We start from the raw sequence: 16600 nt of genomic DNA, 5'->3' as shown, positions 1-16600 counted from the left end.
GGAGTATAGTTGCTTTACAACATTGTGTTAGTTTCTACTGTGCAGCAAAGTGAATCAGCTGTATGTATACATATATCCCCTCTTTTTTGGGTTTCCTTCCCGTTTAGGTCACCACGGAGCGTTGAGTAGAGTTCCCAGTGCTATAGTAGCTTCTCATTGTAAAGTTACTTTTTAAAGGGAGGATTTTGCCAGTCTACTCACTCAGCCATAGCCAAAAGTCTTGTTTTTCCCCTTCACTCCTTTTTTTGAACATCTCTTTTCTCTCATGATTAAGCATTCATCTACCTTTCTGAACACTGGCTCGTTCTTTGGTTCTTTCACTAACCCCTTTTGCTAATATTGAAATGTGGGCAGAATACAAGGTTTTTGCCCTTCGTAATCTTCTTTCTCTCCACACTCTCAGTGACATCATAGTTTCCCAAGCCTTTAACCATCATGTCATACAGATGCTTATAGGGTCATTATTTCTAGTATATTCCTCTACCCCTGAACTCCAGTTACAAAATGCTGAGTGCTGGCTACACAATTCTGTATGAACATCTTGTTGTCAATACAAAGTCAACATGTTCCATTCCTGTCTTTAGCTTACAGACTTTTTTTCCACTTGACCTTTTGTGCCTTGCACAGAGTAGCTTGTGGTTATGTGATTGGATTTATCACATAGCACCAATATTCTTTTATTCACCAGAATTTGACCACTTGGCTTTATCTTTGATTTGTCACTTTTCCTCATTCTCTGTGTGTGTTCATTTGCCTGTTAGATAATATTTTCAAGGGACTTAGCATGGAGCTTGTTGCATAGTAAGTGCTCACTACACGATGGTGGTCATTATCATTGTTTCATCAAATATTAAAACTATCTCAGCAATGTCTGTCTTCTCCATATTATGAGGAAAGGATGGAGTTGTGAAAGGAATGGTAGACTGAGAATCAACTAACCTAGTTTAGGATTCTAGTCTGCCACTTAGAGCCACTTGACCTTAGAAAACTCCCCTAACTTTTCTGAGCCAGTTTCTTCATGTAAAAATTTGGGGATCAGTAATATTTTCATGGAGAGATATATATATGCATGTGTGTATATATATACCATAGTCTTGCTGGAGAAAATCAAATGCAATAACTAAACTTATAATATTAATATCTTACACTTTATTAAGGAAAGCCATTAACCCTCAGCTTCCATGCTAATTTCAGGCTCTTTTTACTTTTCTCCTGGTCTACAATAACTTCCAAACTAGTTTCCCCACATCTGCCTAAAGCCACATTGCTGTAGGTTAATCTTAATAGCTGTCATATCTAATGATATCACTCCCCTGCATGAAAACCTGCATTAGATGAAGTAAATCTAAACCCAGCTTGACATTATTGCCCCAGATTACCTTTTCTTCCTCATCCCCTATTTCCCTATAAGTATTTTATTTCCGAGCAGAACTCAACTGCCCCCTTTCACTAAACATGCTTCATGCCCCACTGTTTTGGGCCTGTTCTCCAAGGTCCCTCTTCCTGCACTTACCCCCTGGTATTCCTCATTTCCCTGCCCAAAGCCTGACCTCACCTGAGTTCATGTGTAAATATTCCATTCTCTATGAAGCTTTTAGTTTCTTGTTTGCTTTGAATGCAAACATCATGTCTTAATACAACATTTTTTACCCTGCAGTGCCCTAATCATGGTCATTAATAAATATATTAAGGGGGTTTCTGCTTTGTTTAATATGAACAGGAACACATCTTATTTTTCAAGTAATCTTTTTTCTCTCCTTCCATGTTGACAGCTTACTGAAAGCATGTTCTATAGACTCAATTTTGCCCTAAGCAAAGGAGATCTGTTTAGAGTTTGGTTTCTAATGGAAAAGAATGCCATGACCTAATGAAAAATTAAAATTTTCTTATCTTGTCACTTTTCTACATGTGGAGTCTTTTTTAAGTTCAAAGGAAATGACATTTATGGTAGCCTTATTATGAAATAGTTTCTGCTGAGTCCAGAGTCATTTAATGCAGTATTACTTAGTGAACCTCATTAAATAGATGCTTCTTTTAAAAATCTCTGGAGTATGATTTAATAATGTGACCTGACAAACCCTTGTAGTGACTAATTGAAGTGGATGCCATCAATCTGGAAATTTCTTGCTTCAAATTCTACTTGATTTTTCTTTCTGTTCTTAACACTAGATTGGTGGTCCTCAAACTTTAATGGAAGAATTGGAGTTGTTTTTATGCATATGCCCAGGCTGTGGCCTCAAAACTGTGGTTTCATAGATTGCGTTGGGGTTCAGAATTTCCTTTTTTTTAAATAAATTTATTTATTTATTTATTTATTTTAGGCTGTGTTGGGTCTTCGTTTCTGTGCGAGGGCTTTCTCCAGTTGCGACGAGCAGGGGCCACTCTTCATCGCGGTGCACGGGCCTCTCACTATCGCAGCCTCTCTTGTTGCAGGGCACAGGCTCCAGACGCGCAGGCTCAGTAGTTGTGGCTCACGGGCCTAGTTGCTCCGCGGCATGTGGGATCTTCCCAGACCAGGGCTCGAACCCGTGTCCCGTGCATTGGCAGGCAGATTCTCAAACACTGCGCCACCAGGGAAGCCAGAATTTCCATTTTTAATAGCATCCCAGGTATATCTAATACAGGTGATGCACAGACCACACTTTTTAGGGAAATGCTGCCCTTAATGAAAATTCTATGTTACGTTGAATTGTTTTAGACTGGCTAACCTAATTTTTAAATCTTTTTTAAAAAACCTTTCTCATTACAGAAACAGAAGATCTGTGGGAGCTTGACTTTGCAGCATCACATGCTAGAACCTGTTCAGCGGATTCCCCGGTATGAGATGCTCCTTAAGGACTACCTAAGGAAATTGCCTCCTGGTTCTCCGGACTGGAATGATGCTAAAAGTAAATACTCCTCCCCACCCCCGCCCCGCCCCTGCTTTCCATTATGGGATAATATAGTGACCAAGCAGGCTTGTGATTTCATAGTGAGATAGGTCTCATAGCCACTTTAGTAAAATATTGGTGCCAGAAAATAACCTCACTGGAAATTGTCATCAGCACCTCAATTTGGCAAGCACTTTTGAGCCCAAATCATAGGCTTGGAGCAATGCAAATCACATTTCTCATGCTGGTTTCACATTAATCATTAACTGTGAAATATAAAACTATAGTCTTAGAGACATCTGGAATAGCAATACACAATTACCTTCTCACAGGAAGAATACAACCATTCAGAATTACTAGTGCTGCTGGTTAATTAGGTAGGTTGATACATACCAAGAAAACTAAGATGACATTTACTATGTAAAAATAGCCTAAGCAAAGTGATATCTCTCTACCTTTCTCTACTCTAAGACAGAAGAGACAATGGTGCTGTTTAGTGTCAGTTAACATTTTCCCTGAGAAAACTTTATTCCTTCTCTACTCCTGTACTAGTTTTTTTTTTATGAAAAAATTAAAAATCTTTTATTTTTTCATTAGATCATAATGGAAGACTTTTTAGGGCTTAAGAGTTTCAATAAGAATTTTGTTTTCTTGTGTACTTTAAAAAATCAGTTAACTGTGAAGAGAAAATTTAACTTGGATTAGTAATCAACATGTACAAACAATAGTGGTGTACAGTCTTAAAGCATTGCTACTTTCTCTAATACTTTTTTGTCTGCTGTTATAAGTGAACCTTGTTGAGAGATGGACACAAAACACAATCTTTGGTCTTAGAGACTGGGTCTTTTTCTGAACATAGGCTATCTGTGATGTTTCTCCCACCATCCAAGTGAGTTTGGTGACCACAGGAACTTCTCATCTCCCCTTTCTTCCTCTAAAGTTTAGAATTATCCTAACTTGTCTTCTTCCACTTTCCACTTCATCCCCGCTTTCCACTCACCTGGCCTGAGTGCTTGGTTTTAGTAGTGGTAGGATTGGAGGTTGGATCACCATTGCTACTTCTCAAACTAGTCTCATGGGCAGTGGCCCCAGCCCATCTTAATTTGTCTCCCTCTACCTTGGATACTATGTGGAATGCAAAGAATTGCTCAAAATTAGGATAGTTCTCCAAAATATAAATAAAAATTCTGCTTCTTCTGTACTCAAAAGACTTTGACTCCTGCTAAGGTAGCTATGTCAAAAATGAGAGAGTCAGCAACATAATAGGGTATTTTATTACTCTTTTTGGTTTCCCATTACTACTTACACTAAAGTTCTAAGGAAATCACAGAAGTACTTTTAGAGACCTAAAAGTAAAGGGGAAAGCAACAAAAGTGCATTTTGTTCAGCAGTAGAACGAAGAAGACAGAAAAGTTGGTTCAGAATAATGGGGTTGTTGTGGTAACAGAATTAACCCAACCAGTATTCATAAGATAGGAAAGAAAGGAAGAGAGCAGGACATGATGTAGGATTGAGAACATTCCCTCAGATTAATCCAGCAGGAAGCCTCAGCTTTCACATCTCTTCACCAGTAGTCCCAAAGCTCCTGCCTTGCCCATATCAGAGTTCCCATTCCCATCTCTCGCTACCACCTGCCCTAGCAACAAAACCCTCCATCAACATTGGCATCAGAAAATTCCCTTTCACCTAGACTAGAAATGTGAGTGTGTTTTCCCAAGGAAAACTGATTATGCTTGGTGGTTAATTTTCTCATAAAACTAGTGAAATACTTACTACTGCTGAAATGTTGTAGAACTTTGAGTCAGAAGACTTAGGTTCTAATGTAGTCCTTCAGTATCATAATTTGTGACCTTAGCCAAGTCACATCACTCTCTACTTCTTTCATCTGCCAAATGAAGCTAATATACTTTCCATTCAAGGTTGCATAAGAATGAATTGACCTAATATATATGAAAGCCCCTGACAAAGTTCCTTGTACCAAGCTAGTGTCAGGGTGTTTGTTATTTTGAAGGTCCCTTATCAATTAAATGTACCTGAGCGCCTACTCACTGTATATGACTTTTAATGAGGAAATACCCTTCAAGTTCCAAATAATCTGCTTACAAATGAACTTTTGAAAGTATCCAGCTTGTAAATGCAAATTGCCCCCTGCTTTTATCGTGTATCTTCGGTCTCAGATTTCTTCTTATTGTACTGTATATTATTCAGCTATCTAGTAACATAGTAAGGACAAAATGTATTTACTTTTCTTTTTTTCCATTTAGAATCACTTGAAATTATATCTACAGCAGCAAGTCATTCTAATAGTGCAATAAGAAAAATGGTAAGTGGTTTCCAGAGGAAATGGGAATATTCTAGTTAGATAATTGCCAATAATATAGTCTGATATTATCTACAGGTTTGGACCCAAATGAATTGATACAAGTGAACAAAAAATATTGTTTATAAAATGTTTAGTGTTATCCCTCTTCTCCCAGGTTTTAATTTGATCATAACTGACATACTTTATACCAAAATTTACGCTTAGTTCCAATCCCTTCTGAATTATGTATATTTTAGCTAAGGTCATTGATTAAAGGAACTAAGGTGAAACCTCCTTTTATATGATCTTGCTGTGTTTTGTTTTAATTTCCTAGGAGAACCTAAAGAAACTCTTAGAGATTTATGAAATGTTGGGAGAAGAAGAAGACATTGTAAATCCTTCAAATGAACTAATAAAAGAAGGACAGATCCTCAAACTAGCTGCTCGGAACACATCGGCACAAGAGCGCTACCTTTTCTTAGTGAGTTTTGTAGTATGAGCAAGTCACATAAGAATAACCCATAAACATTGTTATATGCATCTTGGAAAAGTAGGATGCTTGCTTGCTCTCACCAAAACAATTATATCTAACCTGGTTTAGTCAGTACTGTCAGGATTCCACATCAGGGAATGTCCTTAGTAACTGAAACTTGTTCTTTCAAGGACACAAATCTTTTTTTGAAGTATTTTTCTATAATCTTTCTGTGTACTTACCATGTATAATTTACTTCAGTAACACGTAGTGAAGATGATTTAACCTTTCCATGATGATCATAGCCATCAGTGTATATGTGGGGACCACTATTTTTAATTCTTCTAGTTGAAGAAATATATAGACAAAGTTGTAAAACTTGTGCCTCAAATATCTATGTAAAAGTACATGAGTTTGCTACATAGTTCCTTTTCACTGCGATCAGTCTCCATCCCTGCCTTAACTTCCGGGAAATGACAGTTAGTCTAGAACTTATCGAAAATATAGGCGCTCTCCCTGGGGCATCCAGGCCATTATATTTTAGTCTCTGTTAATTCCAGTTTATATCTAATGATATAATAATAATCATAATAGCTAACAATGAGTAACAATAAGCTAACCTTGAGTAATAGCTCAGTAAATGTTAGCTATTACTATGATTGTTATTATAGGCAAAGAAACAGACACATTGGTCAAGAGGCTGCCCGGTAACTGGCACATGACACATTCTCAGGATGTTATCACATCTGACTTTTCTGCTGCAAGGCAGTCATCTCACCAGCCTTAGTATGAGTTGTTGGGGGCTTAGAGGTTTCTGTTGTCTGGTTACAGCTTCCTTTGAAAGGAAGATTTACAGGAACTAATTGTCATGCAGAATGGTGTTCAGTATCTCTCTTGAAGCATTTCTACTTCAAGTTTGTATAACTAAAGAAAATTGAAAACATGTCCACACAAAATTTATACATGAATGTTCATAGCAAAAGTATTCATTATAGCCAAAAAGTGGAAACAAACTAAATGTCCATCAGTTAATGAATGGATAAACAAATGTGGTATAACCATGCACTGGAATATTATATGGCAGTAAAAAGGAATAAAATACTGATGCATACTACGTGAATGAACTTTGAAAACGTTGTGTAAAGTGAAAGAAGCCATTCACAAAAAGCCACACTGTGTGATATGATTCCATTTATATGAAATGTCTAGAATAGGCAAATGCATAGAGGCAGGAAGTAAGTAGTTGTAGCTTAGGGCTGGTGGGGAGGAGGAAATGGATACAGGATTTCCATTTAGAGTCATGAAATGTTCTAAAATTAGGTAGTAGTGATGGCTGCACAATTTACAACTATATAAAAACATGAATTATACATTTTAAAAGGGTATATGAATTATATCTCAATAACTTAAAAAATTTATAGATATTTTACAAATTAACTATAAAAAAGTCTTCATTGGAGCTCAACAGAAGAACTTCACCTTTCAGAAGTTTTACAGAGACCTAAATGTAAATCAGGGACATGTGATGTCATGTTAGGGTCCAGAGGGCTGTTTATTTTGAAATGTAGGTTTTGTTATTCAAATATGGTGAGGCCAACACATTCAGGAGATGATTGCCATTGAAAAGATAGTTATACTTGGAGATTCCAAAAGGAGGGGGCATGCCACACCATGGAAGAGCTACATGAGAAAGCACCAGAGTTGGTCAGAAGGCAGAGAAAGCAAGCAGCAAATGTGGGCAAGAGCCTGTACTGTGGCTTCTGCGAGAAGGAATAGGCAAGGCAGAGAAAACCAGCTTAGAATTTGCTAGTTTAAATCATTTCATCAGGCTCTGGCACACAGGGACTGTTGCCTGGTACCTAGCCTTAGGGTTCTTAGGGAAGGAGAGCACTGACCCAGAGTGTAAGCACTCAATAGAGGAGGTGATTGGGGTGTGAGTTCTGGATCTGTTGGTTTCCATATGAAAGTCATGCTTGCAGGTGAGTAACTCACTGTCTCAAAGAATTGAGTAGTCCTGAGAGGGGGCAGTCCTCCAATGTCAGCAAGGCCCCAAGATGTCAAAGCATAAAAAATCCAGATTAAAAAGACATGCTTAATATACTGTTCTGGGCAAAATGCCTGGGAGTCAGTGTCTTCCCTTTGTCTTTACCTGTAGGTGCTTAGGTAATTTTCCTTTCCCCTCTTCAACATCAGTGTTACAGTTTCTATAGTTAAACTTTCAGCTCTGTGTCTAACCAATGGCCTTGGTTTAATTTTCACATTTGAGAATTATTCTGGAAATAGTTTTGGATTGAATACCTTAATTCAGAGCCAAATTAAACAGCTATTTGGAGGACAGATGGCAAAGGACCTTGGGGGAATACAACAGTAGTGACTTTGAGAAAAGTACCCATCTTGTTCCAGTTATTATAAGCTATCAAGCATATCGTGTCATTGCCTTCCAGGAGAATGGAGTCATACAGCAGAAATTTTAGGAAAGCCTTATTCATCTTTTGAAGACCATCTTAGAAGCAGTTCTTGTAGTGTTCATTCTTTCAGTCCTTCCCCTGTAGTACTGTACTTGGCACAGAATCTCTCCTCTCCCCAGCACACATTTATTCCCATAGAGCATCTTTTTTTTCTTATATGTAGAAACTTCAGAAGTACCTTTTATTTTTTCTCCTTTCTAGAAGTAAAATGAGCACTAGTTTTTTATTTCCTATTCTGGAGATATTACACTTGTAAATCTGAAAAACCAAGTTATATTTAGAATTTGATTTCAGCTTTCGAATGATCATCATGTGTTTGCATATTTGCTTGCCTCCGCATCATGCTTTTTATGTTATGTAGGTTACTCTGTTGAGTAAGTAAATAACCACACCTGACATCTGAAAGTTAAAAAAAAAAAATCACTGAATTATCCCATAGAATGATAGGAGGTTTTATTCTTGGCTCTTTGGAGTTCTAGTCCTTGTTTCCTTATACCTTTTGACAGAGTTATATATATTTTTTTCTCTTGACTTATTTAAACTTTGAATACAGGCTGGGCACTGGAAATTTTCTCCAACAATGTATTTCTACCTTCTAAAACAAACTTTAATGAACTGTCACTAGTGAGACATGAAACTGAATTATTTCAATCAAATAATATATTTTAAAGAGACTTGAAATAACTAGTCGAGGAACCCTGGAGATCAAGAAGCAGGAACCTCCCTACACTTTTAATAAAGTTGAGACTTTCTTCTAGGTTTTGGCACAGCCTAGCACTTCTAGAGCTTGCCAGCCAGAGACTGCTTTGTCAATAACTACTTCTGAGCAGCGGGCATGGAATAAAAGGAGTTTCTTTCACTTAAAGGGAAAGTCAGTCTACTTGGTGCTACTCCCTCTTTTAGTACCAGCAAAACCCAGAGAAGGTGATGGTGGCTTTTGCCACAGGAGCAAGGTTCACAGAGGGAACAGGACTAGCTACTTAATTCCTTTACGTATATGGCATCTTCTTTGTAAGCATTATCACCTTCACCTCTAAGCAGAAGAAAAAGGGTATTTATTGGCTAGCCCTGTCCATTTTAGTGGTGCTTTGCAACTCCTGCAGTACTGTTCAGACATGGCCAAATCCCCTCCTGAGAAGGCCTTATAGAGGAAAGAAATACTAACATGAACAGTTAGCAAGCTGTTGCCTTAATCAAGCTGGGATGGTGATGAGAACCTTTAAGAGTATTTTCAGATCTCTAAATTCTGTGTACTACAATGAGGCTGTGATTGCCATACTTAGAATACAGTGGACAATTAATGATAAAGCATTGATTATGTTCCCTTCTAGAAATGTAAATGTGAAATGTGGTGCTCAGATATATCTGATAAAAACGTATTTAGTGCCCTTTTATTTCTACATTATCCAGTGTGGAAATGAAATTTATGATGTTAGTTATAGGAAGTTGCAAAATAATGTATGAGGAACAAACTGGTAAAAAATTTGCTTTCAGAATGAGTACAGTGGACATTGTCACATAAACATGTTGAAATGTTTTAAATATCCATCAACATTTCTTTGATGGTTGGAGCTAAAAAGAGGACCTGACAGAACAGGACATTATTCCTCATTTAATCCTCTCAACAACCTGTGACTTTTACAGATAATGATCCTGAGACATGAGAGGTTACATAAGTGTTTAAGTTCCCAGTTGCTTTTGTCTTACAAAAATATATTTAAGCCTAGAAACAGTGTTAGAAACAATAAATATGAAGTAGAAAGATAAATATGGACCTTCTTTAGGAATCTGCCTACAAATTAACCCCCATATTTAGAGTTTCATCCTTTTGCATGTTTTAATATATTTAAAAGTTAATTAAATGCCTTCCCCAAATCATTGCTTGGTACTGATTAGCAGGAGCTGTTCATTGTTTTGTTTTGTTTTGTTTTTTTATAAATTTACTTATTTTTTATTTATTTATTTTGGGCTGCGTTGGGCCTTTGTTGCTGCGCACGGGCTTTCTCTAGTTGCGTTGAGCAGGGGCTGCTCTTCGTTGTGGTGTATGGGCTTCTCACCGCGGTGGCTTCTCTTGTTACGAGCCTGGGCTCTAGCCACGCGGGCTTCACTAGTTGTGGCTCACGGGCTCTAGAGCGCAGGCTCAGTAGTTGTGGCGCACGTGCCCAGTTGCTCCGCGGCATGTGGGATCTTCCGGGACCAGGACTTGAACCCGTGTCCCCTGCATTGGCAGGCGGGTTCTTTTTTTTTTTAATTTATTTATTTAGTTATTTATTTTTAGCTGTTTTGGGTCTTCGTTTCTGTGCGAGGGCTTTCTCTAGTTGCGGCGAGCGGGGGCCACTCTTCATCGCGGTGCACGGGCCTCTCACTATCGCGGCCTCTCTTATTGCGGAGCACAAGCTCCAGACATGCAGACTCAGTAGTTGTGGCTCACGGGCCTAGTTGCTCCGCGGCATGTGGGATCTTCCCAGACCAGGGCTCGAACCCGTGTCCCCTGCATTGGCAGGCAGATTCTCAACCACTGCGCCACCAGGGAAGTCCAGGAGCTGTTCATGGTTGACTAGAAATGAGGCGCTAATTTGATTCAGTTTCAAAATAAGGTTCTTCATTTTAAATAAAGACTTTTTGCTAAAATAAATGACTTTTCTGTTAATTCATACATGATGAATTCTTAAGCAAGATGTGGGCAGTATAAAACAGTGACTTTGTTTTTCTACAGAGGATTTAGTGTGCTAACCCATGTTCTAATGAAATTTGAACTAATAGTTTGCCTACTTTTTAAAACTTAACATTAAACACATTGGTAAAAATAATTGCTAAATATTAATCTTTTCCTCTAACAGCTATTGTAGACTTGTTGCCTGACACAACAGTTAGAAATTTTATTGCCTAAGGGCTTCAACTTACATGATTGAGAACTTCAGTTTCTGGTATATAGAGGTCCTTAATAAATTGTTGCTGAGCTTAATTTCCTTAACTAACTTCCTTACTAGTACAAAATGATGATTGGTTTACTTAAATATTAATAAAATATTTATGAACCAACACGGGGGAAATATATGTTACAAATTTTAAAATATGACAATTTTGATACAAGCATAAAAGCTCTCTGGTATTTAAGTAATTTTTCTCACATAGAAAGTATGGTATTCCCTGGAATTTTTGTCCAGGGCTACTTTCAATATTGGTCACTTTCCTCTGTCTTCTTTGTTTTCCTGTTTTTTGACATGTGTTCTGCCTTTTTGCAGTTCAACAACATGTTGCTGTACTGCGTGCCAAGATTCAGCTTGGTGGGCTCTAAATTCACAGTTCGAACCAGGGTTGGCATTGATGGAATGAAAATTGTAGAGACTCACAATGAGGAATATCCACACACTTTCCAGGTATCTGGGAAAGAGAGAACACTGGAACTACAAGCCAGGTAAGAGAACCATTCCTATCTCACAACTTTACAAAAGCATCAGAATAAATTGTAGGACAAAATAATTCTGAGGATCTATCCCACGTCTGGTTGGACATAAATGGAAAGATGTGAGCTCTTGAAAGTCAAGAATTATGTCTTCCCTTTTGATTCCTCTGTAGTGCCTAGGATAGTGGTTTTTCAGACAGTAAGCATTCAGTAAATTAAAGTGACCGAATTGTTGCATTCAAGCTAAAGTTTTGAGTCTTCTAGGAAAAAGTTCTCTAACCTTTTTTCCGCCATCCTTCCTTTTGGTCCACAAATGTTTATTGATGTTTATTATTTCATGATAAATGTTGAAGCTTTAACTATCTGTCCTTCAAAGACTCTGCATTCATAGGACTTAATGGCACTTTGATGGAGAGAATGATTTTGGAAATCGATCATTTTGGAGGCATTTTGGAAAAGATGATTCTCCTGCCACAGTTGAGGATACATGAAGGGGGCCATTTGGGGCTCTAGTAGCCTGTAGCAACCAGGACTTCTGAAAGGGGTGGCTCTTCTTATATGTTTATTGAGTGGGAGAGAAAGATCTGGAGGCCTAGCATCCATCCCCCTACCATAACCACGTTTGGAAAGAAAAAAAAAAAAAACATGAGAACCACTGTAGTAGATCACAGCTACCTCATGCGTGAACCTCTTGAAGACAGAGTGCTGTCAGGTTTTAAAATATCTGCTTTAGGAAACTGTCATCCATTTATCCTATAAAAAAAAAAAACCTAGCGTGGTGAAAATTGAGATACACCAGAAGTTCACAGATCAGAGGTTAACTACTGATCCCAGCTCTGATGGTTTTCATACCCTAGAATCCATGGAGAATCAGAGAGCCCTTCTGTTCCTTTCTATTCCTTTGCACCAATAGCATGTGGTTCTGGCTGCTTAGGTGAACTCATCCTGGATATTTGTGTTTAGTAACTATGTACGAGCTTAAACTTCACATTTTCAAAAGAGAATAAATTATTTTAATAGGAATCTGTGCCCAGGGAGCCAGGGAATTGGTGATTATAGATATGGAACATGTGGTAGGTTAGGAAAGTTTGAAGAAATACCTAGCCAGTCCTTTGATTTCCCACAGAAAATATATAATGAACCTGCATTACTTAGGGAGCTACCAGGAGACTGCCCTGAGGATTAGGAGGCAGCATTTCAAGCATGAGTTAAAATGGTGGTGGACTTGGCTTTGGATGTTATGGTTTTCCTACTTTATCATGGTGAGATTTGGACCCCAGCCATCAAACCCAAGAGAACAATTTATGTTACTGTACTTGGAAGCTCCTGACCTAAGTCCTCACTCAGTGGTTGACTCGCTGAGTGATTGGCCCTGGCGACAGAGAAGACTCATCAATAGTTCTGATCATCATAGAAGTCTTCATTACAGATGAATGAAGGTTCTGCTGGCTCTGAATATCAGCATAGTTCCAAATCTGCAAACCCGAGAAATGTGTCTGAACAGCAGAAGAGAGATTATCAAGGATTCTTGGGTTGCCTGAGTTGAGAGGGACTCCAGCCCCCCTCCATTAGCAGGTTGAGCTGTTTTCGCTTCAGGATGGGGCTGATTCATGAAAATTTTTCTTAAGTACAGGTAGTTATCATTTTGTAGAGTTCCAATATGCACTATTGGATACATTCCAATTAGTACTGAAAACACATTCATTTTTCCTTAAATTTCTTATTCCCCTAATCTCATTGCTTTAGTTGTATTTATGATTATATGATGAATTGAAGATCTGAATGAAGTGTGATTACTTATCTTCTGGTCTATAATGACTCTCTCAAGAATGTAGACAAACACTGAAATTCTCAGAAAGTCTGAAGGATTACATGGAACCCCAAATTGGGTATATATTTGGTGATATTTAAAGAGAATTCACTTCTGAAGCCAACACAGAAAAAAATGTTCTGCTTTTCTTATTAAATAAGTCAGCCTGAAGACTGACCTTTCACACTCTACTTCCCCTTCCATATTCAAAAGAATATAAACTTTTGAAACAAAATTATTTTATGTAGTTTTTATTCAATGGTTTTCTATTGCTAAATGGATATAAAAATATAGTGATGAGTAAATTAAACAAAGGAGTAAATTTAAAAATCTGCCATGATTGAGAAAGTAAAACAAAAGGCATTAAAGACTTGTCAAGTTACTTTGCATTTAAAAGGCTAAAAGCGGCTAGCAAATAACTATGCTTCCAGAGCAATAGAGCTGATTTTGTGGGGGCGGGGCATAGCATTAGGGAGAAACCTTTTTTGAGGGGCAAGATTAAAGCCCCTGCCCCCACCAAGGTTCTTGGTTCAGGATCCCCAGGTGAAATATAAGCAGAATCTTACATTTGACAGGCACGGATTCCAGCAGTATTCCTGGCACATCATGATACTCAGTTTTTGTGAGAAAGATGGATGGTGTCACATGGGTGGTATGATCACAGACTTATACATATGTGATACCTGTGGGACTGTGGCATGTGACATTCAGGCTGGGACAGGGACTCAGACTTAGCCCTAGCCTACCAAATACATACAAACAAATAGAGCCCACTCTTCACAATCCCTCAATTTGGAGATCTTACTGAGTCCAAAGTCTACTAAAAGGGAAATTTTTTCCCAACAGAAAATTATTAAATACTGGGGTTCATTAATCTGTGAAACCTCCTTCCTACAGGCATTTAAATCTTCATTGTGTTTTATCTATAGTGAATTAGGTATGGTATTGCCTGAAGCCTAGCAAAATAGAATTAAATTGTTTACCAAAGGAAATGTTACATAACTCCCTAAGGACTTACACAGATAATTTATAGTCTCAAGGATAATTGCAATCTTTTCTAAGATGGGTTGTGACTAGCAGCCTTTCAAAGCCTCATGTGTTTTCATAAAGGTGAATTGGAAGACTAAGTCTATATCTAGTATAATGCTAGATCTACAGATACTTGATATATACAACTAGATGATGGTGGTTAAACTAATAGAAGCCAAACTTAACTCTCTCCATCAAAAGTTATGTGTACCAAAGTAAGTGGATGGTATAAAACTATGTTTATGAATACATTTGTTCAATTGCCAGAGATTCTGTTTAATTTTTATTATAACTCCTTCTTGGACATCCCTGAATTTTCCAGAAAGTTGGAATAACATAAATACAGTTGTATGCACCAGGTATAACTCATTAATGTTCTCTTTATTCACTTTAATTTTTTGTTGTTGTTTATTTTAGTTCTGAGCAAGACAAAGAAGAATGGATCAAGGTAAACCTGATTTCTATTTTCATTTTTGTTTTGTGGTAACCTCTGTATATGTACCCAGATGTGCATATATTGTTTTATTATGCACATATTGTAGTCATCAGAATAAGGTCATTTAATTTTTAAGGTGATTTCCATCCTAGATATTTGTTTAATAAAGTGTTTTTATTAATTTGCATGTGATACTTTAGTATGTGCTTTGAATTTCATGTATATTTTAGGCACTTCAAGAGACTATTGATGCTTTCCATCAGAGGCATGAAACCTTCAGAAATGCAATTGCCAAGGATAATGACATTCACTCAGAGGTTTCTGTAAGCTGAATTAAATTCTTTAAGTTCTTTTCTCTTTGCAGTTGCAGAAGATCTATCTAGTCATTTTGTTACCCAGTCTTTTCCCTTTGCAATGCCAAAACTGGCTATTTGGACAGAATCTCATTTCTTCTTAGATGAATACAATAGAGTGCCTTTTCATGCTGCTTAAATGTCTTTGAACCTTTTTTTTTTTCTTTCTCTTTTTCTGGATCTTGAGTTTCAGAACATGGTATGAGCAATGTTGTTAAAATTCTTTTTAAAATAAATAAATGAACGAACGGATGGATGGATGGATGGATGGATGGAAATGACAGTTTTTGCCATTACAATTGAATCTCTCTTTCCTTTTTAGACTGCTGAGCTAGGAAAAAGAGCCCCAAGATGGATCCGAGATAATGAAGTTACAATGTGTATGAAATGCAAGGAGTCTTTTAATGCCCTGACGAGGAGAAGGCATCATTGTCGAGCATGTGGACATGTATGTGAGCTTTCTTGGTCATTAAGATTGTTAGTCACTATATAAGTGTTGTAAAATCATTAATTGGAAAAAAACAAATCATTCAATAAATCACTTAGTTGATAAACTTCTGTTGGTGATAACTTTATGCAAAGCACTGTGCTGGGTCCTGGAGAAAAACTGGTAAGCAAAATGATAGCCAGCTTCACAGAGCTCACATTCTAATGGAGAAAACAGACCAGTCAAATTAACAGACAAGCATTTCAAATGACTATAAATGCAATAAGAAATCAAGAAGCTAAAATGGGGAATAACGGTAATGGAAGAGGATTTGGAACCAATTTTAGTTAGAAAAATGAAGACCTATCTGAGGCGTTGCTATTTAAGCTGATGCCTAAAAGGTGAGAAAGAGCTAACCATAAGAAAGAAGGCAGGAAGAGCGTTCAGGCAGTGAGAGTTGTATGTCAAAAGCCCTGAGGTAGGAAAGAGCTTCATCTATTCTTTTTAATTTTTTTATTTTTTAAAATAAATTTATTTATTTATTTCTGGCTGCGTTGGGTCTTCGTTGCTGAACATAGGCTTTCTATTTATTTGCAGCGAGTGGGGGCTACTCTTCGTTGTGGTGCATGGGCTTCTCACTGCAGTGGCTTCTCTTGTTGCGGAGCACGGGCTCTAGGCGCACGGGCTTCAGTAGTTGTGGCATGCAGGCTCAGTAGTTGTGGCCCACAGGCTCTAGAGCACAGGCTCAGTAGTTGTGGCACACGGGCTTAGTTGCTCCGCGGCATGTGGGATCTTCCCAGACTAGGGCTCGAACCCATATCCCCTGCATTGGCAGGCAGATTCTCAACCACTGCGCCACCAGGGAAACCCTGATCTATTCTTGAGACTGCCAAAATGTCATGTAGCTGGAGCATAATGAGCAATCTAAGAAATAGAAAGATAAATAATAACCAAAGGAGTCAGTGACTTTGAGAAAATATGAGATGGAACCTATAGCTTAAGTAGAAGTTCAGAATTTTGATGGGGA

General features: G+C 37.8%; 1 protein-coding gene across 10 annotated transcripts in view; it reads left to right on the top strand.

Moving 5' to 3' along the window:
• FGD4 (FYVE, RhoGEF and PH domain containing 4) overlaps nucleotides 1–16600 on the top strand; it is a 219791-nt gene that overhangs the window by 183783 nt on the left and 19408 nt on the right. For 9 of the 10 annotated variants that reach the window (XM_082419699.1, XM_082419698.1, XM_082419702.1 and 6 more), the window contains 7 exons: nucleotides 2750–2888; nucleotides 5135–5193; nucleotides 5507–5653; nucleotides 11358–11530; nucleotides 14775–14805; nucleotides 15024–15116; nucleotides 15469–15594. In XM_082419699.1, the coding sequence (XP_082275825.1) occupies nucleotides 2750–2888; nucleotides 5135–5193; nucleotides 5507–5653; nucleotides 11358–11530; nucleotides 14775–14805; nucleotides 15024–15116; nucleotides 15469–15594 (768 nt within the window). Of the gene's footprint in view, nucleotides 1–2749; nucleotides 2889–5134; nucleotides 5194–5506; nucleotides 5654–11357; nucleotides 11531–14774; nucleotides 14806–15023; nucleotides 15117–15468; nucleotides 15595–16600 lie in introns of those variants that run through there. The other variant, XM_082419705.1, reaches the window with a different exon arrangement.

Source organism: Balaenoptera physalus, assembly GCF_965194825.1.
Source record: "Balaenoptera physalus genome assembly, chromosome: 13".
NCBI lineage: Eukaryota > Metazoa > Chordata > Mammalia > Artiodactyla > Balaenopteridae > Balaenoptera > Balaenoptera physalus.
This window is presented reverse-complemented; position numbering and strand designations above follow the sequence as displayed.